The sequence below is a fragment of the Phodopus roborovskii genome, unplaced genomic scaffold (assembly GCF_943737965.1).
Source record: "Phodopus roborovskii unplaced genomic scaffold, PHOROB, whole genome shotgun sequence".
NCBI classification, from domain to species: Eukaryota; Metazoa; Chordata; class Mammalia; order Rodentia; family Cricetidae; genus Phodopus; species Phodopus roborovskii.
Window position 1 is genome coordinate 16,798,003 of NW_026126485.1, and position 24,783 is coordinate 16,822,785.

General features: G+C 35.8%; 1 protein-coding gene across 5 annotated transcripts in view; it reads right to left on the bottom strand.

Annotated features, from left to right (window-relative positions):
- Nucleotides 1–24,783, bottom strand: part of Upf2 (UPF2 regulator of nonsense mediated mRNA decay) — a 106,624-nt gene that overhangs the window by 72,626 nt on the left and 9,215 nt on the right. For all 5 annotated transcript variants that reach the window (XM_051194881.1, XM_051194879.1, XM_051194880.1 and 2 more), the window contains 5 exons: nt 23,556–24,335; nt 13,963–14,123; nt 8,944–9,138; nt 7,405–7,554; nt 4,622–4,725 (listed from right to left, as the gene is read on the bottom strand). In XM_051194881.1, coding sequence (XP_051050838.1) covers nt 4,622–4,725; nt 7,405–7,554; nt 8,944–9,138; nt 13,963–14,123; nt 23,556–24,335 — 1,390 coding nt within the window. The remainder of the gene's footprint in view (nt 1–4,621; nt 4,726–7,404; nt 7,555–8,943; nt 9,139–13,962; nt 14,124–23,555; nt 24,336–24,783) is intronic.

A 24,783-nucleotide genomic window follows, 5' to 3' on the forward strand; every position in this document is an offset into this window, starting at 1 on the left:
ACAAGCATGCCATAGCATTTGTGTGCCTATACCCGCACAACAAAATAAAAAGATATAACAGAAAATGTATTTAAATATCTATTTATTTTCTATCCATAGTACAAGAACTGATATTTAGAACCCTACAAGGAATCCTAATTGGAAACAGTATAATAAAGACAGTGACAAATCAAGTATTTTTATCTTGTCAGTACAAATTAAGTTCCATAACAAGGGGGAGGAGTCCTCAACCACATTTCAAAGCCACGAAAGAATTAATATAAACACATAGTACAACACATAAAATCAGGTATTTGGATCACGTATGATTCTGCCTATGTAGTTTTGAGAGCCTTTACATTCACATCTATAAAACAAAAGCAGACTTAGATCCATAAGAAAAACTCTGGCTTTATAAACTTGTGTGGTGAAATATACAGCTTAAGTTCATTTGTAGCTTCATAAAATTATTGAATTACATTTTTAAAAGCCTTAGATTTTTTTTTTTTTTTTTTTTTTTTGCCTGATTGCCAAATACTTTCCCCACTTCAGCTATTTGGCCCTTTGACAGCAACTATGAAAGAAATTCCTCTCAAGAGAAAGTGATGGCCCAAAGGGAAGTGAGTTCCTGTTGCTCATCTATCTGGCTCTCAGAAAGCTAACTCAGAATATATTGGAAATACTCTAATACCAAGTCGAGAACTAGGGGAGTACAGCTTGAGAGTTGTATGGATTCTGTAACTAATACACATTACTGTTGAGCTTCTTCTCCATCTGCAGCTTTATACTAATACCAATATGTGGGGTGACAGTAAGCAGGAATGTCAAGATACTGTTCTCATTCTGGAATCATAGCCCCCCCCCAAAAAAAAAAAAATCAAGTTAGCAGGGAGGGGACAGATTCAGGCATCTTCTGAATGTCAAAGACAGAAGGGACCTGTGGAGGAGGCTATTAGGGAAAAGGAAAAGAAGACAAGGAACCATGGCAGCTCTGGTTGCTGTGTGGTATGGAGAGGAAGTCGTTGGTAACAGTTGCTATCAGCCTCATAGATTCAAAACTTACTCAGTGCTACTGAGCAGAGATTATTCACAATGTAAACAGGTATCCAGTTCAATACCAATTCCAATGAAAAGCCATTATAATAAAGCTTTCAAGACCTGTATCTTGTATGAGAAATATGTAGATTGTAAGAACATACAGCTTTTGTCTCAGTTTATGTCTCTATTTACTGGATGCATTAACAGAAGGCATTTATATAAGGCATATATAGGTCTCGGTGAAAGAAAAAGAAATAAGAAGCAACTGAAAGATCAGATAATAGAGTTTATGCCAGCTACATACAAATGGCCATGCATACCTTATGGACGCTAAAGTTAGTAACATTAGATATCAGAAATAAATTTTATAAGATTACTGTAATAAATATGTCAGTAATGACTCTAACTAGAGTAGAAAAGTATCTCCCTGATTAGGAGGGATACTTCTTCTCTACATCAGTGAGAGTTCTCTGACAGACTGCTTAAAATATTAGTATTCATTACACTGTACTTACTTTAAACAAAAGTGGTACTTCACTGCAGTTAAAAAAAAAAAATGAGAATTACAGAGATAAATGCCACAATTACTAACTTTTTGAAAACTACACTGACTAACTCTAGAGATAATTCAATTTAGAATGTGTTTCAATCACATGAAAGGTTACTAAAATGTCTCTAAATCATTTGAAGAAAGACTAGAGCCAGGAAAATTACCTAAGTATGGGTCTCTAGAAGGGGCCCTTTCTAAGCACTATGAGGGAGAAAAGGAGAGAGATTAATAACTTTTGATTTAAAAGTAAAAAGGATGTCAATGATACTTACAAATATTCTCTATCACAAGTATTTTACACTAAAAAAATTATTCAGAACCTCAAAGACCTTTTCTTTTTCCTTTTTTCTTCAAGGCAGTCTTCTCCATGTAGCCCTGGTTGCCCTGAAACTTACTCTGTAGACCAAGGCCTCAAACTAAAGAGAGTGGCCTCTATGCCTCCTGGGTGCTGGAATTAAAGACATGAGCCATCATCACCCAGATAGACTTTTTTATATAGGTAACATTTAATGCTAATTATTGTAATAGAAACAATGAGAAGTTTCTAAAACACAAATTCACTTAAAAATAGAAATAAGTCTTTTAGTAAATGTTTTAATGGGAAAAAAAATCTACAATTTACAACAATAGTAAAAGAATGGTAGACACTGCTTTAAAAAGTACTGGACTACACTAGGCAGTGGTGGCGCATTCCTTTAATCCCAGCACTCAGGAGGCAAAGGCAGAAACAGGCAAATCTCTGAGGCTGAGTTCCAGGACAGCCAGTGCTACATAGAGAAACCCTGTATCTAAAAGCAAAAACAAGTAAATAAACTAATAAATAGAAAAATAAATTCAGTCATCACAATTATTTTTCTTTTCTTTTGAGCTAGGGCTTTCTATATATTAATAAATATACAGCCCAGACTACCTTCAAACTCCCAATCCTACCTCTGCCTCTTGATGACAGGATTATACCACTAGTGGGACTTCTATAATTACTCTTTCTGTAATTATTTTTCTCTTACACTATACCAAAATTTGACATGTAACAGCACTTAAAAGGTGTGGAATCTAAAACTATAGGAAATTAGCATTGCATGTTCACTTACATTAAAGTCCACTTTTTATCTTGCACTGTGAGTAGATCTTTAACCCTCAGACATGATTTTTAGCAATATACATAAAGTAATAGCTTACAGTCATGCATAACTAATAAATATATATGTGATATTCTTAAATTACACTATTTAACATTATAGAAATCTTCCAGAGAAAAAATACCATGGATAAAATTTCTTCAGAAAAGGACTAAGAAACTTTCAAACTTTAGAAACTCTAATTTGAACATTAGCAATAAATATTTTTAGTTGTTTTTCTTGAAGTAATGAATATATTTTGTCAATTTCAGAAATTTTTCTGTTAAATATCTGGCCATTATTTCCTGTATTATTTCCTATGATGAAAGCAACTTGTTGAATCTGCAACTCAATCCAACCAGTTTTTTCCTTGAGCTATGTTCTACATAAATTCCCATTTTGTCAGATTTAAAGGATATATACACATGATCTTGGTTGTCAACTTGACATACCTGGGAAGAAGAAACTCCAAATGAGGCACTGCCTCCATCAGAATGGCCTGTGGGAATAACTGTGGGGCATTTTCTTGATTGCTAACTGATACAGGTGGGCCCAGTCTATTGTGGGAAATACTATCCCATCCCATCATCATCCTTAGGCAAGTGTACTTGGGCTGTATAAGAAAGGTGGTTAACACCTCTATGACTTCTGCTTCAAGTTCCTACATTATTTCAGTACCTGCCCTAACTTCCCTCAAGATGACTGTAACCTATGGAATGAACTACCCACCCCCCCCGGAGTTACTTTTGGTCAGTATCTATCCCAGTAACAGAGAAGCAAACTAGAACAATCCAAATATGTGTTGCAAATTCCATGCAGGCAATCCTGAAATAGAAATATCAAAGTCCATGGTAGCCTAGCCAAAATACCAAGACCTTTTCTTACAAAACAAAACAAATATCTGATGATTAAAAAAGGAAAATATGGGGCTGGAGTGATGGCTTAGAGGTTAAGAGCACTGGCTACTCTTCCAATGGACCCAGGTTCAATTCCCAGAACCCACATGGCAGCTCACAACTGTCTGTAACTCCAGTTCCAGGGGATCTGGTACCTTCACACAGGCACACATGTAGGCAAAACACCACTGGACATAAAATAAAAATATAATAAATCATTTTTAAAAAAGGAAAATATGCATGAAAGTATAAAGTTGAAATGTAATAAAATCACTCATTTTTATAAAATTAGAAAGGATATTTCATGAAATTTAACATTTTTAAAAAATACAATTCATAGGCCTGAAAAATAAAATGGGGCTAATGCCTTTATTCATGTATAATACTAGCAAATTTCCTCACCACCATGTTTGCAAACTTCACATCAGTAAAAAGTGGGGCATTCTGAAGAGATTGGTGGTCTTGGGTACCATCAAAAATCTACACAGCACATTTTAAGAAATTTACATTTAAAGCCACATTTTTAAAACTGAAGGTCCCTGTGTGAACGGGAAAGGTGTGAGGCCAACAGGAATCTGGCTTTTACTTCCAAATGAAGAATGTACAACTTCTTCATTATCTATATTTACTCTTACAAAAAGACTCCTTCTGAAAATAAAATGGTTCCCTATATGACTGCAATGGCCTAAAAACCACTGATATATAACATTGTAAGACTCTTCAAGGTCTATGTGCTTTAATAAAATTATATAAGGATAAGAAAACCTTTCAGAGAACTATAGGCAATTAAGGGATCCAGAGAGCAGGAGAAGCAGCCTCCCTTACCCTAGGAAGAAACCCTTTTACTTTATGTATTTACAAATACATATATATTTAACAATAACAAAGAGAAGGCCAGGAATTGAATTGAGAGCATGGGAGATGATAACATAAGAGGAGTTGGAGAAAGGAAACGGAATTGAGGGAAATGCTGTTATTTTTAACTTTTTAAAAATTATCAAGTTTAAAATAAAAAGTTCATTAAAAAAAAAAAAGAATACCTTGTCAATTAGATCTCGGTTGACACAGTTGGGCAATTGCTGGAGGAAAGCATCTACTATGAGTTTGAGGTGAGATCCAGTGCTGGCTTCTTCATCTTCTTGTTCTAATATAAAATTAGTTTTTGGATAGGTTAAAAAAAAAAAAAAAAAAAAAAAACAGAGACTGTAAGAACAAAAACATCCAACTATTAAGTGATCTGTAAAATGGACCATCTAGAGAATATGTGTGTATGGTGTACGCCTGTGCAGAGGTCAGAGGGGCAGGATCCAGTCTCTTCCTGAATCTGGAACTTATGTCTTTTGGCTAGGTTGACACCCAGCAAGTGCCAATAATCCTCTTATTTCTGCTCCCCAGAGTACTAGGGTGATAAGCTTGATGAAGACATTGTTACAAATGAAGACACCCAACTTGTTATGTGGGTGCTGGGATTCAAACTCTGATCTTTATAGTTATGCAACCAGTGTTCTTTACCACTGAGCTATCTCTCTGGCACAGGAGGGGGGGGGGGAAACCCTTTGTAAGGTATTTCTAGAAGGCTAAGGATATTGGAGATATAACTAAAATCTAAAAGAACTTAATATAATATTTCAGAAACTAACTATAAAAGTTTACCCTGAACATACACAATAAAACAAATCAAAAATTCATATAGCTTTAAAGTAAATCTAGTATTTTTATCTGCCCGACATTTATTTTCTCATGTTCTGTAATTAATAGCTGTATAAACAAACTAAGCCTTCCCAATCTGTGTAATTTTGAGGGTGGTCAATGCCAAAGCACAATACACTATCATCCGCTGGACCAAATGTATAAGCACAACACAGAACTAAAGTCTCTCTGTGATATTTAAACACATCTAGTGAAAGAAATTCTTCTTTGGATGTCATTAGCTGGTAAGATTTAGTCCAGAGAAATTTACTAGCAATGCCCATCCTTTTCCTTGCTGATACAGAAAAACAAAATTGCTGTATAACAGCAGACAGACAGACAGAAAATAGTGATAGAAGGTATCCTTCTAATTAAAAATCCTAACAAGGAGTGGGAAGATGTCTCAGCAGTTAGCACTTGCTGCTCTTCTAGAGAATAGGAATTCAGTTCCCATCAGGCACATTAGACAGTTCACAACTGCCTATAACTCCAGCTCTAGGAAATCCAACACCCTCTTGTAGCCTCTATGGGCACCTGCATATACATGACATACATTCACATGAATACATACATGTACAAATAAAACAAAAAATAGCTCTTTTAAAAAAGGAATTCAAACAAACTCAATAGTTGTTGGAGATTTAAGTTCAGTGTGGTATAGCACTTGCCTGGCCTTGGATTGGATTCCCTTATACTGCAAAAACAAGATATTAAAAACAAAACCAAAAGAAAATATTTAGAAAACAATAAATGTCCTTATTACTAAATAGAAAAGAACTCAATTTTAAAAGACAGGCAAAATTAACACTGACAAAATGAAATTCTACTCATTTCTATCTCAACAATTTTAGGATAACTTTTAAACATATTTATGACAATAAAGACTGTAATAAAATTAAAATATTCAGGGCTACGTAGATAACTCAGTGCAGTTAAAGTACTTAAGATGCAAGTATGAGGGCATGATTCTGACTCCACAGAAATCTGTATGAGGCCAGGGACTGTAATATACATCTGTATCTCACTGTTCCTGTGGGAGGAAGGATATGGGATGTCCTGTATGCTGCAAATATGTGTTGCTTTATTGGTTGATGAACAAAATTGCTTTGGCAGGGCAGAATACAGCTAGGTGGGAAATTCAAAGAGAGATAGAAAAAGAGGGCAGAGTTAAAGAGATGCCATGTAGCCACTGGGGAAGCAAGATGGGAGGTAACAAGCTAGGAGATTTGTGATAAAATGTAGAATAGAAATTAATTGTGAGAGCCAGTCAGTAACATGCCTAAGCCATTGGCCAAACAATTGTAATTAATATTAAGCCTTAGAGTGGTTATTTGGGAACTGGTGGGCTGGATGAGAAACCTCCAACTACAGAGGATGGGAGATGAAGACAGGAGAATCCCCACAAACTCACAGGCCAGGGAGCTGGTCTAGGAGGCAGAGAACAAAAAAGAGGCCCTGTCTCAAAGAAGGAGAAAAGCAAGTACCAACACTCCAGGTTGTCACCTGATTTCCACATATATGGAAATCCATCACACACACACACACACACACACACACACACACACACACGCACATGCACACGCATACACACACCACATACATACATTCAGGACAATGCTAGCAAGTTGTTGGCAAAATATTAAGAAATATCTTAACATATTTATAATTAAAGTATTTTTAAATACATGATCAGTAAAGCTAATCAGTAATAGCTAATAATATTAAATAAGAGTCTATCCTAAATCAAATTCTACATAATGACTGAGTAAAGACAACATTAAAGGTAATTAAAAAAGCAAATTGGGGCTGGAGAGATAGACAACTCAGTGTCTAAGAATACTTGTTACTCTTGCAGAGAACTGGTGTTCAGTTCCCATCATCCAGGAGCTCATAACCTTCCCTCACTCCAATTCCAGGGAATCTGATGCCCTCTTCTGAATAACATGGGTACCAGGAACACAAGTGGTGCACATATATACATATGTACATACATACATACATACATACATGTGCACAAACACACACACACAGAAAATAAATTTTAAGAAACAACAGAATTAAAAAGATCCATATTTTAAGCAAGGGTTGTTTGAAAATTAACAAAAAAATAAAGACTAATGGAAGAGCTCTTTACCTTGTTCATCAAGGAGTTTCTTTGTAAGATCTTCAGCTTCATCTCCACCTTCTAATTCCAGCGTATCATCATTAATTTCTAGATTCTCCAACTCAAGTTCCAAATCATCAGGACTTGATGCCTCCTTATTATCCTTTGGTTCTTTGGCTTCTGTTTATAAACAAGGAATAAGAAGCTGGGGTATAATGGTAGAATATTTGCCTAGCATGCAGGGGACCTTGGGTTCAACATGACAAAAATAATTAAAATATATAAAAACAAACAACAAATACATTTGAATCCAAGATCAGTTCAAAATCCTGTAGCAGGCTGGAGAGACAGCTCAGTAGTTAAGAGCACTGTCTACTGTGGTTAAGAGACCTGGCTGGGTCCTCTAGAAAAAGTCAGTTCTCTTAACCACTGAGATCCTCTCCAGGTCCCTCTCTTTTATTTTTATGTACAGTATCATCTTTCCTGGATTATGCAGGAGGTAACACTGAAATATGATTTGATACAAAAAAAACTTAGTAGTAATATACTAAATAAATTAGAAAAGACCAAATGCAGGGAAAAAATAATCAGAAAAGTAGTTAGAGGAAACAAATGGACCTAACAAAAGAAAATGATTAGAAATAAATATAACAGAACCAAACCTTACATCAACAAAATTGGCAAAATGTTGTTATCTGTAGTAGTTGAGTAATAGGTAAATATGAGTTCATCACACTAGTTTTTCTTGTTTCCTTTAGATTAAAAAAAATTATTAAATGAGAGAGATACAGAAAGAAAAAGAATGAGAATGTGTACTTTTGTAGCTCACGCCTATAATATCAACACTAAGGAGACTGAGGCAGGAAGGCCAGTAAATGTTCAAAGCCAGTCTGGGATAATGTTCCAGGCCATCCAGGGCTATGGAGAGATGTTGCTTCAAAAAACTAAAACAAAATTTAAGAACTTAAGTTAAAAAATGTATGCTTATGTACTCATATTCATATATATAAATACACATAAAATAAATAAATAAACAAATAAATATATAAATAACAATTGCTTTTAAAGTATACTTAAACCACCCAAAATATAATCAGTTTCATGTCTTCTAAGTTCTGCAATAAAGGAAAAAACATCTTATGTCATGATATTCAATGCTATACCAAAGATGTAGAAAAGCTTTAAGAACTTGTCTCTAAATTTGGAGATTACACTCACTCATTTCGTTATTCAACAATTATTTGCTGAATTCCTACTATTCAGATACAAACATATTGTCTTTAAACACATACTATTCTGGAGCTCATTTCTACCACAGGGAATGTCAGCTGTTTCCTTGAGAATCTATCTTTGAAAGGAGGTAAGAAGGCTTAGCTGGCAAAGCACTTGCCCTACAAGCCTGAAAACCAAGTCTGATCCCTGAAATCCACATGAAGGTAGGTAGAAAGGGAGAACTGACTCTGTAAAGTTGTCCTCTTCTGATCTCCAAGCACTACTCCCAATCCCTGGCACACATTAAATATGCATAATAATAATAATAATAATACAACATTTGAAAAACTAATTTACCTTTGGAATCATCTTTATTAGCATCTTTGTTCTGACTTTTTTCATTGTCTTTAAACAAGATGGCTGGAACAAATGCTTTCAAGTCAATAAGGTTTTCATAAAAATTCCGAGCATCTTCATCTTCCCATATACCACCTTCTAAGTCATATTCTCCAGGTTTACCAGGTGTAAATATATCAATTCCAGGTCCATGCTCTGCAATAAAATAGACCATGAGCAGATAACATTATTTCAGAAATAGCATACTAATAAACATAGCACTATACTTTTTTATTTCCAATTTTATACCTATTAATATCTCTAATGTTTCAACTTACTAGAATTTCTTCAATCAACAAGCACTTGAGATTATACATGACTATCTTTTGTTGTTCTGTTTTTCAAGAGAGGGTGTATACCTGGCTTTCCTGGAGCACACTCTGTAGACTAGACTAGTGTTGCACTCAAGAGATCTGCCTGCCTCTGCCTCCCGAATGCTGGATTAAAGCCTAGTGTCATCATGTCTGGCTTTTTTTTTTTTTTAAGACTTATTTATTCGTGTGTGTGTGTGTGTGTGTGTGTGTGTGTGTGTATCTGCCTGCCTGCCTGCATGAGTTTACTTGATTCCCTGGAACTGGGGTTATAGATGCTAAAAGAGTATTTAAGTGTTCTCAACTGCTCACCATCTTTCTGGACAGTGACGCTCATAGCTCATTTTTGGGTTTTTTTTTTTTTTTTTTTTTTGGTTTTTTTTTTTTGTTTGTTTGTTTGTTTTGTTTTGTTTTGTTTTGAGTCAGCCTTGGCTGTCCTGGAACTCACTCTGTAGACTAGGCTGGCCTCAAACTCGGAGATCTGCCTCTGCCTACCAAGCACCGGGATTAAAAGTGTGCACCACCAGTGCCAGACCCATCTTTTTTATTATAATTATTACGTGTGTGTCTATGTGGGCAAATGTATGCTCAAAGTCAGAAGACAATTTTTAAGAGTCAGCTCTCTTCTCCCAACTTTAAGAGGATTCTGAGAAGCAAATTCAAGCTGTCAGGCTTGTAAGGCAAGTACTTTTACCCACTGAACTATCTATCAGCTGACGTGACTATCTTTAATATCAAGTCTTAAGTTTTTAGTTAAGACCCCAAATCAGATAAGAGAAGACCGACATGAACACTGAATTCAGAAGATCCTTCTTCTTAGTGTAATTCTGGACACATTGCTATATATGGTATCAATTGATAAATAGCTGAGAAAGGAGGAATGAAAAACAAATACATCTGTCTTTTCTCCTGGGGTTATGAGGTGCTCAGGATTGAACTCAAGTGTGAAATCAACACTATCAGTAAGCTATATTCCTAGCCTCCCATCCCCTTAGCAGAGAATGGAAAACTATGTTTGCATTCATTAGCAACCCCTCCTCATTCCTCTCTTACATATAACTGTAGAGCAACAAGCTCATAACATTTAAAAAAAAAAAATTCCTAGTTTATAATCAAGAAGCCATCCACAGGCTTTATTCCTTCTGTACTTATCTCCAAACTCAAACTATAAATAATTGGGCAAGTGAGATGGCTCAGTAGGTAAAAGGCATTTGCCACATAGGTCTGATCCTCAGAATGTACGTAAGGGTGCAAAGAGAGAACCAACCCTATAGAGTTGTTCTCTAATCTCCACATGTACACTGTAGCAAATGCAAGCTCTTCACATATACATAACAGGAATAAATACTACACACAATCATATGGATTAAAATGAATCCCACAGAAACTTATTCACTAAATGTAATTTAGAGACAAAAAAAAAAAAAAACACCCTGGCTCCTTAATGCCACTGAACTCCTTGTAAATAATCCATGTTAACAGAGGGTTACCAGGACACTAAACCCATACACTAAAAAGGAAAAGGCTAACAGAGTTACAAGTTTTATATATAACTAAAAATATAAGCAAAAGACAAACTAGGCAATACTAATAACACCAATAAAGTTATTTATAAGATATACATATGTATATACATGTTATAATAAAACATGGTTTTTGCTCCTAATTCCTTAAACAAAGCCCCTCCCCCCCCAAGACCCTTAGAATTTCTTGATATGTTATTTTTATTAATAGTTTATCTTACTTGAGGTATGGTAATAAGATAAATTAGAGTGGGGCACTTAGCATCAAGGAAGTCCAGTCACCAGGAAAGAAAAATTAGTACCTACAGACCTTAAAATGATTAAGATTAGCTTTAAAAAGTTCTTCAACATACAGGTGGTAGTGGTGCACACCTTTAGCTCAAGCACTCAGGAGGCAGAGGCAGGTGGATCTCTGTGAGTTCAAGGTCAACCTGGTCTACAGAGTGAGTTTCAGGACAGCCAGGGCTGATGTACAGAGAAACTCCTGTCTCAAAAAAAAAAAAAAAAAAACAGAAACCAAAACAAAACAAAAAAGGTATCTGCAACAGAAAGGTTGAAATATGAGGAAATTCAAAACAGGGAGATTTGGAACAGGGAGACTGGTAAGTTTCCAGGTTGGTGAATGAACATGTCTATATATAAGGACAGTTGGTTACTCATCCACACTATACAGGGACAATCTCTAAGTAAGCACATCCTCTTGGTTGTATATCCGTATCCTTTACAATTTTTCATTATAATCTGGTAAATTTACAATGTTTCCCTGAGTTCTAGGAGTCATTTTGTAAATTATCAAATCATATGAGGTATCCACAGAAACCCTGCTCATCAGCCAGGACAAGAGCCAGAACTGCAGTGGCATCTTAGGGGCAGATTCTTGAACAATTACCACAAATAACAAATAAAGAGGATTCTAGTCCTCTAGTAGGAAGGGTATTTTGAGACAAGGTCTTTCTATATAGCCCTGGCTGTCCTGAAACTCACTATATAGATCAGGCTTGCTTCGAACCCACATAGATTTGCCTCCAAAGTGCTGGGGTTAATAAAGGCAAGCACCACCAAACCTGACAGGAATCTAGCTCTTTGTGAGTATTAACACTAATTCTAGGTAGTTTCAAAAATGAAATTTAAGATACTTAAATCATACCAGGTATGGTGTGGCCCACACCTTTAATCCAAGTACTCTAATCCCAGCACTTGGGAAGCAGAGAGATAGGTTGATGTCTTTTCTTTTAGTTCAAGGCCAGTCTGGTTTATAGTACAGAGTGAATTCCAGACAGTCAGGGTTACACAAAGAAACCCTGTCTTGAAAAATCAAAAGAAAAAGAGATACACAAATTCTATCAGAGAATAGATCAGTATGATAAAAATGCTATAGATATGGCAATAGTAATGTTCTTTGGGAGAATGTAGAAAAGTATAAGCATATTTGTGTGTGTTTGTATTTGAGAAAGAGATCTATATATTAATAAGACAAAAACTGATAGTGTCCAAGCAGGTAATTAAAAGAGAATAACAAAAAACTCTTAATCTCAGTACTAATCAGAATAAAGCTAAGAAATACACGTTTACCATTTCAATCACTTATGGTTATGAAATATCTTTGTGCCTACAAAACTCTTTCAAAGAACGCATACCTCAGAAGTTACACAGTGACAAGTAGTTTCCTGAAAGGAGAGAAATTAATTGTAGAAGCCATACCCTGACTTGCACACACACATAATTAAGTAAATAAATGCAAAAGTCTAGAAATGCTAGAATGGCAATATTGAATTCACTTTATTATTACACACCTGACAAAATAAATCTTTCTGTAACCCCAAATGCTGCTTAAGGCAAGTCCCTATTAGACATGATCTGAAGATAATTATAACAAAAGAATTTAAAGAACTCATAATATGATAGGAGCAAAAAGAATATTCTCTAAGTGCAGAGTCTTTTCTATCCAAGAATGTGTTTCAAGCAGTGGTAGAAGGTTATTAGAGTTAATACCTAATTGAAAAAACTTTGAAGCTATTTATAAAGCCTAAATTTCTATTAATGTAAATTTAACAGGCCTTAAAATTAAGTGTGTGGGGGGATTGTTCTTTTTTGTTTGTTTGTTTTTAAATCATTACTTGGCTAGGAAGATGGCTCATTTAGTAAAGTACCTGCTTCACAAGCCTCAGAAACTGAGTTCAAATACCCAGCACCCACATGATGGTACACACCTGCAATCCTGAACTAGGGTGATAAAGATAGATGGCTCCCTAGGACCTGCTGGCCAGTCTGACCTAACCAGTAAGCCCAACAAGAAACCATCTTTAAAAATTAAGGTAGCTGGGCGTGGTAGTACATGTCTTTAACCTAAGTGCTCAGGAGCAAGAGGAGATGGATCTCTGTGATTCTCAGCCCAACCAGAACTATAAATTTTTTTATATTTACTCATTTTATGTGCATGTTTTGCCTGCATGTATGTTGCATGTAACATGTGCATGTGTGCTGCATGAGGGAGTCAGAAGAAGCCTTTGGATACTGTAGAACTGAAGCTAAAGATGGTTGTGAACTACCATTTGGGTGCTAGGAACCAAACCCAGGTCTTCTGCAAGAATAACAAGCGTCTTTAACCACTGAGCCATCTTTTCAGCACTTCAGCTAGAGTTATATAGTGATCTTGTCAGAGAAAGAATAAGGAGAAAAGAGATGGAGGGAGGGAGGGGAGGAAGAACAAATGAACAAGAGAAAGACACATGACATCAATCTCTGGCCTTAACACATATATGCACCAAACCACCCATGAATGCATAAACGAAACACACACATACACAAACAGGTGGAAACTAAGGAAGACACCTGACATTAATCTCTGAATTCTATATACATGAACATACATATTCCTGTGTTCCTTCAAATACATGTGCAATATACACCAAAAAGATAAATACTCTCTCACACACATACAAAAAAACTGATTTAAAAAAAAAAAATCACGATAAAGGATACTAGGCACTGGCAAGAGAACTGGATGGGCAAATATGCTTGCTGCCAAGTTTGATGACCTGAGCTCAATATCAAGAACCCATACAGTGAAAGCAGAGAATTCCATAAAGTTGTCCTCTGACACATACACACATACCTACCCCATACCACACTGGGTTATGTCTTACCTTCTGGTGTTGGTTTGTCCTGAGGAAGGTCTGGCATATTTTCATCCAAAAGGTCTGCTAAGGATTGAGAATTTGCCAGCAGCTTCTGGTAGGACATTGCAAATTCTTCATACTGTTTATGCCTATCTTCACTTAGCTCGCCTTTAGAATGCAGAATACGCCTATAAACAAACAATGAAAGAATTTGATAAGTTTGTCAAAACAGACATGATCATGGGAAATGGTCCATGAAATATGATCTCACCACAGAAATTTAACATAATGTTCTTTGCTAAATTAGTATTATTTTTTTAATTTCATGTTCTCTGGCTATAACTGAAAACTAAAATACAACAACAAAATCACCCAAGCGATTAAATTTACTCAAAGATTAAGAAGTATGCATTCAGAGTCACCATAATGTTTAACTTTTCTAAACAACAAAAGATTATTTAGTATTCTGTTACAAGGTCAGAACTCTTTTTGACATATGGTTAACTAAAAATACTTCAAATCACTCCAAACTGGTTTTTCAAAAGCAACATGTTTTAAAAAGAAAGTTATCCTTAAATCTCAACAATGATTTCATAACAAATGTATTTAATAATTTACTGTAAAGTAACTATTGTTGCTATTTTGTTATATTATGCTTTCCTAAGACATACTGCTGGCCAAAAATATATCCACAAAATACAGTTTCTAAATATAACAGATTCAAAGACAAAATTGGCTATCCATAAACTTTTGTGATTTAAATAAAGATTACCTTTTGCAAAAATCCATTTCTCTAATACAGCCAGTTTTCAATTTACAGTACTGGTTATTTATTCAGGGGATAAAAGTAACTGATAAGCCCACTTACTCAAGCCTGGGCTTTCATGGGGCTTCCTACTTCACAAAATTACCAATAAATCATTCTGTAAAACTATCAGAAAATAACCAACATGTATAAATCAAAATTTCCACTATATTAACATAAGCAGTTAAAACTTATACAGGATATAATTTGTTCTATACTAAATACTTATATAATAATGTAACATATTTATAAACAATATTGTACATATAATAAAGGTTTTTATAGGTTGACTGAAATTGGGTGTCATGTAGACCAGTCTGGTTTCAAGCTCATTTCTGTTACCAAAGCTGATCTTCAACTCCATGATCCTCCTGTCTCCACCCCCAAGTGCCAGGATGTACTATCACACCTAACTTTCAATATAGGTTTTTAAAAGCCAATTATGAATTATAAATTAAAGCATTATCAAAAGTAAAGTTTATTGCTTAGATTTGAGCATTCTTAGAAACCAAGTACATTCTTATTTTTTAAGGAGTTATCCTTTTAAAAGTCACAGAAAAATAAAGTGAGAACCATGCCTACACTCACTTTTTCCTGCCTACTCAGAACAGTTTCCATACATCCAGGTTATTCACCTATGGAAACCTTCTCTGTGTGTAACAAATACTGGTTCTACTTGTGGACATCAATGCATGGACTCATTATATCAATCATTTCTTTACTCCCCCAAATCTTTTAGGGTTTACAATGAAAATTTTTGGGATCAGGGATGTGATTCTGTGGGAGAACACTTCCCTAGGATGCACAAGGCCCTGCATTCCAACCATAGGAACCCCAAAAAAAGAAAGTAAGGGAGAGAAGGATGGAGGGAAAAATAATTTACTATCAGATATGCTTACAATTAAATTTTCCACTCATTTTCTTATGACTTAAGAAATGTATTAGCAACTTCTGTTTAAGCATAATTATCTAGGCTAAAAGCATTTCTCTATAAAAACCAAAACTATTGTCTTAAAAGTTTTCCATATTTTTTACTTCAAAGTATGTGATAGGCAAAATAAGTTTCTTTTGGCAAGTTCATGGAAATATTCATGAAAGAAACTATAAAAAGTACTATGAACTTCTTAGAATATTTGATCAGTTCTAGGGCAAATTTGTAAGTTTTTAGTTAAAACAAACAAATGACTCAAATATTCACAATGGGTTGTCAAAATAAACACACTTGCTATCAAGCCTGACAACCCAACTTCTACCTCTGGGACCCACAAAGTTAAAGAGAGCACTGGATGTACACTGTTGCATGTACACACACCTACATACACACACACCTGAACACCTGAGCACATATAAACAATGCACACATAAATGTAGTAATAAGAATAATGTACAAATTATTATCAGAGTGGATAAAAACTCAAGTTCATTCTCATATAAACTCTTGTTAGGTGGGATAACAATGGTTCTAAGATATTTCAGTACAGATAATGAAAATTACCTTGCTATATTGGGGTTATCTGGATGGCTCAAAGGGTAAAATGCTTGCCACAAACCTGATGACCTAAGTTCAGTCCCTAGGATATACATGGTGAAAGAACAGAACCAACTTCTACAAGTTGTTCTCTGATCACACAAGCACCACAGAACAACACACACAATTTTAAGAAAGAAATATGCAACACTATTACAGTATTTAAAAAACAAAAAAACAAGGTAGGGGAAGCCTAGAACACAATCTAGAAACGTATTTCTTTAACAAGTTTTAACCTTTTGGTTATCTGAAGGTCATATATTCAGTCCATTAAAACATACAATACTAAGAATTTCAAGTGATAACCATTTTATCACAATTGAAAACAGAGCTGCTTTAGGATCAACTTCATGTTTAAGTAGTTGCCTGGGGCTTTACATTTACCAATTGAACATGATTCAAATCAATTAAATTTAATTCCATGTATCAAGAGTCTAGTTCTTCTATAGTTCCACTGGGACCGAATTAAAACTTTAAAATTGGGGATGACCAACACACATGTACTGTAGACACACATGTAAGCAAAACATCCATACATATAAAATAAAACAAAAACTAGGTCTGGAGAGATGGCTCAATAGTTACAGGCATTTGCTGTTCTTCCAGAGGACCTGAGTTGGATTCCCATCACCCACAAGGTTTCTACCTGTAACTACAATCAAGAGGATCTAACACCTTCTCTCACCTAATCAAGAGGATCTATGTGGGCACCATGCATGTATGTATGTTATGCTATAACTCAGGAATAGATCACTTGTCAATATGGAGTATAGAAAGAAGGGAGGGGGAGGGAGGGAAGAAGGGAGGGGCCAGTTGGCCTTGTAGTGCAGGTTGGCCTTCAACTAAATATAATACCCAGATGGTTTGTAATTAGCAATCCCCCTGACAATGCATCCTGGATGCTATGAATTACAGGCATACACCACCAAACCCAAACCATAATCAAATTCTTTAACAACTTAACAACACTAATTTATCTAGTTGTTTAATAATTAAATACATATGTAGGTTAAGTATCCAGTAAAAGAGCCCATAGGAAAATAAAATCTAAGATTTTTGGTTTTTTTCTAACTACATCAAACATGGAGAACTTGAGTTCCGTTACAAACAGAACCTGAAGTGGTATCTAACTTGACCACTTCTCTCACACATACTTATTAAAACAGCTCACTGAAGCTACAGTACTATATAAGACTATTATGACTTTAAGCACAGAAATCAGCCGTCAAAGTGTTGGGTGGGAATATGGAGCTCAGTCTCTAGCTTTGATTAGACCCTAGATTCAATCTCCAAAAATGGAATTAAGAACAATACAAAAACCAAAACCTTGCCTTTTTGTTCCTATGCAGTGCTGGGGATATATATAACCCAGGGCTTCATGCATAATGGGCAAGCACTGTATTTGGAGCTCTACTCCAACTCCTCACCAAAATGTCTTAAACAAAGTGCATGAGAATGTTAACACTGAAAATATAAGCTAAACCAATCTAATGATGACCATGTACTATTCCAATCTTTTTTCTAAACATATCTATTAAAGCGGAACAGAAAGCATCCTTTTCAAATCATACTGTTAGAGGTCAGTAAACTTTTTTCTGGAAAGATCCAGGAACTAACTCACTAGTCCAAGTTTTCTGGACCACAGGATCCTTACTGAAACTGTTCACTGCAACTGCAGTACAACAGTAACTGCTAGGTAAAACTTTTAAAGCAGGGAAGTATCAATTTCATTTAATTTTCACATTTTACAAAGCATTAGTCACTTTTTTTTTTTTAAGCCATCCTTATACAAGGCACTAAAAACTAGTCAATGACGAAATCTGGCCAGTAGGCCATAGTTAGTCAATCTTTCCACAAGACTAGAATTAGCCAAATCAATTAATTATCACCATTAAACATGTACTAACTACCTTGTTTCCTTTCCATGCTTGCTCAACACTGAGGTAATGGTACCTACTCACAGATATGAAAAGTGATGAAAACTAAACCAATCCTAAGTCTCACTATAACCAAAATATTACAGAGAGAGAGAGAGAGAGAGAGAGAGAGAGAGAGAGAGAGAGAGAGAGAGAGAGAGAGAGATTTCCTGCTTGCTGCTCAAGCCTGTAATTCCACTTGGGAGGCAAAGGAGAATGGATCACCATGAGTTCAGGGATACATAGATAAGACACCATTCCAAAAACACAGAAAGATAAAACCTCTTTTAAATGAGAGATCACCATCAAGAAACACCCTAAAAGTGGCCTTAAACTCATAGGGCTCTGCCCACCTCATCTTCTAGACTGCTGGGATTAAAGGCACAAGCTACCACACTGTTTGGTGAAGTGTTTTTTTATGTTACTATTTTAACACTGACAAAAAATATCAAGTAGTTCATTCTTTTCATTCTTGAATCAAGTATTAACCCATTAATGCCTCACTGTAAAAGGCATACTTTTTCTTTTCCAATTTATGGAAAAGAATTTTATGATTTGACTTATTCCTTTTTATCTTAGATTATGTAACAAAACTGAATTTTTTTTTTTTTTTGGGTCATTGGCTCTTCTTGGGCAAGTCCTCAATTTCCTCCATCAGTCACCTTCAACATACAGATATTTCCTTTAGGGATATTGTGAAAACATCAGTAAGATAACACATATAATGCATTATATTGATAGCAAATGGCATTGACATGAGGAAAAAAGTACTAAAGCCACTATAAAAAGTAAAGAGCTTAAATGCCAAATATTATTTTGATCTTCTAGTAGACAAAATTTTAAAAAAATTTCAGCAAGAATACAAACATATTTGCCAGGCTATGTGACACACATCTTTAATCCTAGCCCTTTGGAGGAGAGGCCTTAGTTTGAAGCCAGCCTGGTCTACAGGGTGAATTCCAGGACAGCCAGTCAAATCAACTCCCCCCCCCAAAAAAAAGAGAGGCTACCTTAAATGCCCTTCCCCTATAACAAGATTAATGACTACCTTATATGCCATCCTAGAGCCTTCATCTAGTAGCTGATGGAAGCAGAAGCAGACACCCACAGCTAAACACTGAGCCAAACTCCTGGAATCGAGTTGCAGAGAGGTAGAGTGATGCTCAAAGGGGTCAAGACCAGGCTGGAGAAACCCACAGAAACTGCTGACCTGAACACAAGAGAGCTCATGGACTCTGGTCTGATAGCTGGGAAACCAGCATAGGACCAACCCAGATTCCATGAATGTGGTGTTAGTTGGGAGGACTGGGCAGTCTATGGAGCTTCTGGTAGTGGTTTAGTATTTATCCCTAGTATACAAATGGACTTTGGGAGCCCATACCACATAGAGGGATACTCCCTCAGCCTAGACACATGGGGGAAGGCCTGGGCTCTGCTCCAAATGATATGACAGACTTTGAAGACTCCCCATAGAAGGACTCACCCTCCCTCCCTGGGGAGCAGAAAGGGGATAGGATGGGGATTGGTAGGAGGAATGGGGAGGATGGGAGGGTGCAGGAACTGGGATTGATATGTAAAACAAGCTTTTTTCTAATTTAAATAAAATCTATACATGCAGTCACTTCACAGAGCTGCTTAAGATCACTTAGACAAAATGTATAATAAAACATTTTTAAAATAAAAAAATTTATAATTCAGATTTGTCATAATTCACCTTACTCTAAAGTCAACTGCACTGCTAGTCAAAAGCTGTAAATTCTTCAGGGTTAAGATGTAGCATATAAATTATAGGCCTGAGTATGAGAAAAGAATAGAGAACTCATTATCACTCATACAGTTATTCATTCCAGTGACTTTAAGAAAGCACCAGAATTTATTGATTTCATTATTTTGTTTTGTTTTGAGACAGGGTTTTCTGTGTGGCCCTGGCTGTCTTGGAACTAGCTCTGTAGACCAGACTGGCTTCAAATTCAGGAGATCTTCATGCCTCTGCCTCCCAACTGTGATGAAAGGTATGTGCCAATGAGCTTGGCCAAAAAAACACAAGAAATTCTGAGTCAGTCTATTTTTAAAATTTAGTTGGACAGAACTGGACCTGGTGGCACAAGCTGCTATATTGGAAGGAAGACTGAAATAAAGACATCTTGAAGGCTGAAGAGATGCCTCACAGGTTAAGAGCACTGGCTGCTCTTCCAGAGGACTTGGGTTTAGCACCCACATGGTGGCTCACAACCATCTATAAAATGAGATCTGGTACCCTCTTCTGGCACGCATGCGGAACATTGTATACATAATAAATAAACCTTAAAAAAAAAAAAAAAAAAAAAGGATCTTGAGCTGGAAGCCACTGTGGGTTACCCAGTGAGACTCTGACTCCAAAAGACAACAATTTTTTTGTTGTAGTTGTTGAATCAAATTTTAAGTATAAACTTTAATGCACAGAGACTGAAAATAGTGCATATGGTTTTCCTAAGACTGAATAATGGATTTTAAAAAATTAATTACATGTTTTAAGTATCAGCTCATTTACACACCTAAGAGAAATTACTCTCCATAACTGACCTTTTTCCCCCATATAAACAACTACTGAGTCATGTTTTCAAAGGAGAAACTTTTTAAAAACTGATTACTTCAAAAGTCCTTTCAGAATAAAAGGAATTCTGCACTAATCCTTTCCCAAGCTAATTTTTTTCCTCACTGGGGTTACCTGCATCATCATTATTGAAGTTGATTAGCAACTGAAAGTATCTTAAGCCCTAAGTAACTTACTAAACCACATGTCAAATATGCGGTATAGATATGATTACTTTGTTTTGGAATAGATTTTCATTTATTGATACAATTTAAGGTCAATTTTGTGATATGTGTTTGCATAGCTCATTTAGAAATGTAATGTATAATTTAATACAGATTTTAGATAGTTACCTATGATAGTCAAAGCTTAGAGTTAAGTTAGTTAAGTTTTTCAAGATACACAGAGATGTATTTGAGAGAGATAGGAATTCTTCAAACCTTTCAAAGACTTTAAAACGGTTTAGGGTTTTTCTTGACAGTGAGACATAAATGCTCCTGGCAAACCACCTGAATCAGAAAGGAAGATGGAAGATGGACATCGAAGAAATGCGTTATGGAGTTTACTTCCAATATGGCAAGACTAGCCATTTGGACAAGATACTGCTCTTGTCTGGACTGTTTGACTTTATGCTGTATAAACTGGACATGCAGGATCCACAGAAAAGTGACTGCTGATTCAAGATGGACATTGCTACAGAGTTCCTGCTTCATGGAAGAGTCTGCCAGACAGTCTGCTGGACACAGAGAAAAGTGACTGACAAACTGCCAATACAAGAAGACACACTATGGCCTATAGGCTGAAGATGAAACACTACAGAAAAAATTCGGGTGACTGACCAGGCGAGTTGTCTCTGTCATTTCTAGAGTTTATATACTATCCTTCTGTGGTCTTTGATGGAGTTGAAGACGGATAGTTATGGTATAGTTTTCCTTAGTTAGGCTTAAAGGTAAGTTACATATAGGACTTTAGACTCACAAAGATAGGATGATGAAATATTTTCTTAAATCTAAATGTTAATGGACTAAATATTGTTAAATGTGATTCTTATTTGATAACTGTTGTGTGATATATTCTGCTATGTTAAGGTGAAAACCCTTCTTTTTATTTTTAGACAGAAAAGAGATGATGGGAGATGTCATTCTGTAAATATGTTTCTCATACTGGTTAATGAATAAAGCACTGTTGGCCAATAGGAAAGCTAGACAGGCGGGACTAGGAGATGAGGACTAGAGGAGTAGTTAGGAGGAGTCAAGAGAGAGTCTGGAGAGAACAGAACCACCAGCCACCTCTCCCCGGTAAGATAAAACCATGTGGAAATATTAGATTAACAGAAATGGGTTAATAATTAAGACAGAGCTAGCCGATAAGAAACAAGTACCTGGCCAACAGCATTATATCAAATATAGTCTCTGTGGATTATTTGGGGCTGGCGCGGCAGCGGGACAAGACCAGCGGAAGGCAGAAAAACCTTACTCCTTACATATTTTCTATTAAGATTTTCACATCCCTGAATTACTGCATCTGTAAGTAGACAATATATGCTGGGACAAATGACTTCCAAAATGTTAATGTCAATCTACCCTGGAAGTAAACTTAAAACTGTAGATTAACAGTTCTGTTATCACTGGGCAGTGGTGACATATGCCTTTAATTCCAACCACTTGGGAGGCAGAGGCAAGCCAGCCTGGTCTACAAAGTAAGTTCCCAGACAGCCAGACCTACGTAGTGGAACCCTGTCTCGATAAAACAAACAACAAAAAAAACAGTGTTTTTGAAGAAAGGCCACAGTAATAAATGAACAGAAGATATGTATCAAAACTGATCCTATACTAATATACTGCTACTGTCATACCCAATCATTATCTTTCTGGTTAAATCTGGTTACCAGGGGTAATCACTTACACCAGTCCTCCCCTACTGCAGGCTCAGGAAAACAGAAAAAGGTATGCCTCCTCATTAATTGTTGATCAATAAAAATTCTAGATTCCTAAGCTTATAATTTAACTAGTCGTAAAGGATTCAGCTAAATGGAACTGATATTACTCCTTTCTGCATATCCCAGACCTCCATCAAATCAACAACCCATTAAAGTTGCCCCAATGCTCACAAACTGTATAGCTTATTGTGCCTGCTCAGTGCAGACATTTGTAATTACAGTATCAATTTAATTGGTTCCAAAAGGGTCTATTTACCAATGACCTCAGACACAATACATGAATCGATTAAAATTATAAACAGTAGCCCTCAGGAAGGCCAGGAACACTTTTCACAGCTAACTTTTTGTACTATTTCTCAAAACACCACTGCTAACGAATGACTCATTTTCTTTACAAAAACAAGTAGCAGCAGTGACATTAACAACTTAAAATACAAAACAATGAAAGCAAACCTGCTAGGAGACATACTGAAACACAGAAAAATAGTGGCAGGTCAGTTAAAGTAACAGAAACAGAAAATTTACTCCTCAACATTAATGAGCTGGATATATATATATATATATATATATATATATATATATATATATATATCCAACCACAGGAAGAAAACACATCAACAAAGCAAAAATGACCACCTTCTTGCCAGGTTCCTTTAAAATTAGAAATAAAATCTATTGTAGAGTCACATTTGCAGATGAGTACTTAAGACTATGCTACTGTTGAAAGTTTCCTGAAATCCTAAGAAATCACCTGTAAGGAGCCCTTTTCCATAAGTTCTCTCAGTGGCATGAAGACTTTAAACATTTTAAGTACGAGCTCCACAATTAATTCTCAATTCTGAGAAACATTTGAAAATCACCTGTTTTGCCTCTCAGTATTCTGAAGCTCCCTGTGGTCCCTTTTCAGGTGTTTGGTCAAAGACGTAAAGTACTCTTTTAAAAGATTCTGGAAAGGCTGCTGCTTCTCTGGACTAATTATCTCACTAGGAGGAAAGTTCAAATTAAACTTCTCTGCAGCACTCTTGACTTTCCTTGGTACAAGTCCAGCAATATCATCTCCACAATGACGACAGAAACTAATCACCACAGAAACATGAGTGTGAGATTCTCGATCAGCATTAATTATACTTTTTAGCTGTTCATAGATTAAGGAAAGGCCTTCTTTGTCAGTGAAAATTCCCACTATTGTCAATTCTGCAATGAAACGCAAGTCAGTTCTTAGTTTGGTAATGTTAGGCGTTTTTTCCTCTTTCCTTGCTTCAAAATGTTTTTTCCACACCTGAAGAAGTGAGGGCGCAAAGTCGGCATACCGCTGGTGAAAGAGAGAGCAGAGGTGCACGGCACAGTTCACATCAGAGATTTTTAATTTTGCTTCCACAATGGAAGCTACGGCTTCTGCAATATATTTGCTTAAATTCAGGCCATTAAAATCATGAGACAAGGAGTCTCTCTGTTGTTCCGTAATTGTTTTTAGTTTCTTGACAAAAGCAGTATTTTTCTTTAAGCTTGAATCTAGGCGACTAAAGAAATTTTCCTCTGGTCGGTTGTCTGGAGCATTTTGGTTTTTGCTACGGAGTTCCTTTCGTAACTGATGCCGTTCCCAAGCTTCCTGGTGAAGCTGAAGGGATTCTTCTTTCTCTCTATGGAAAAGACAAAACACAAATAAAAATACACATTTTGAAGCAGCATTTATAAACCACTTAAGAGTAAAAGCTAATAAAAAACTATAAGTATAAGAAAACAAAATGTACAAAAGGTTCAAAAAGACATTCCACTACTTTTTTTATTTTTGCAGAACCTTGGGCTTTACGTATGCCAGGCAAGCATTGCACTACTGAGATGTATTCACCTCTTTCAATACTTTCAAAGGTTATCTTGTTAATGACTTAATAATAGCATAGTAAATGATCACACCTACTGTGGTAGAATGATTTTAAACTAAGTAACCCAAATTGTTAATCATTCTATCAGTTTGCATGTTCAATTGATTAAGACATAATGTTCAATATGCAAAATATAAAATGATATGCATGAGAATTATATAAAATATGTAATAGAAGCATTGGGCAAATAGAAAAACATTTACTC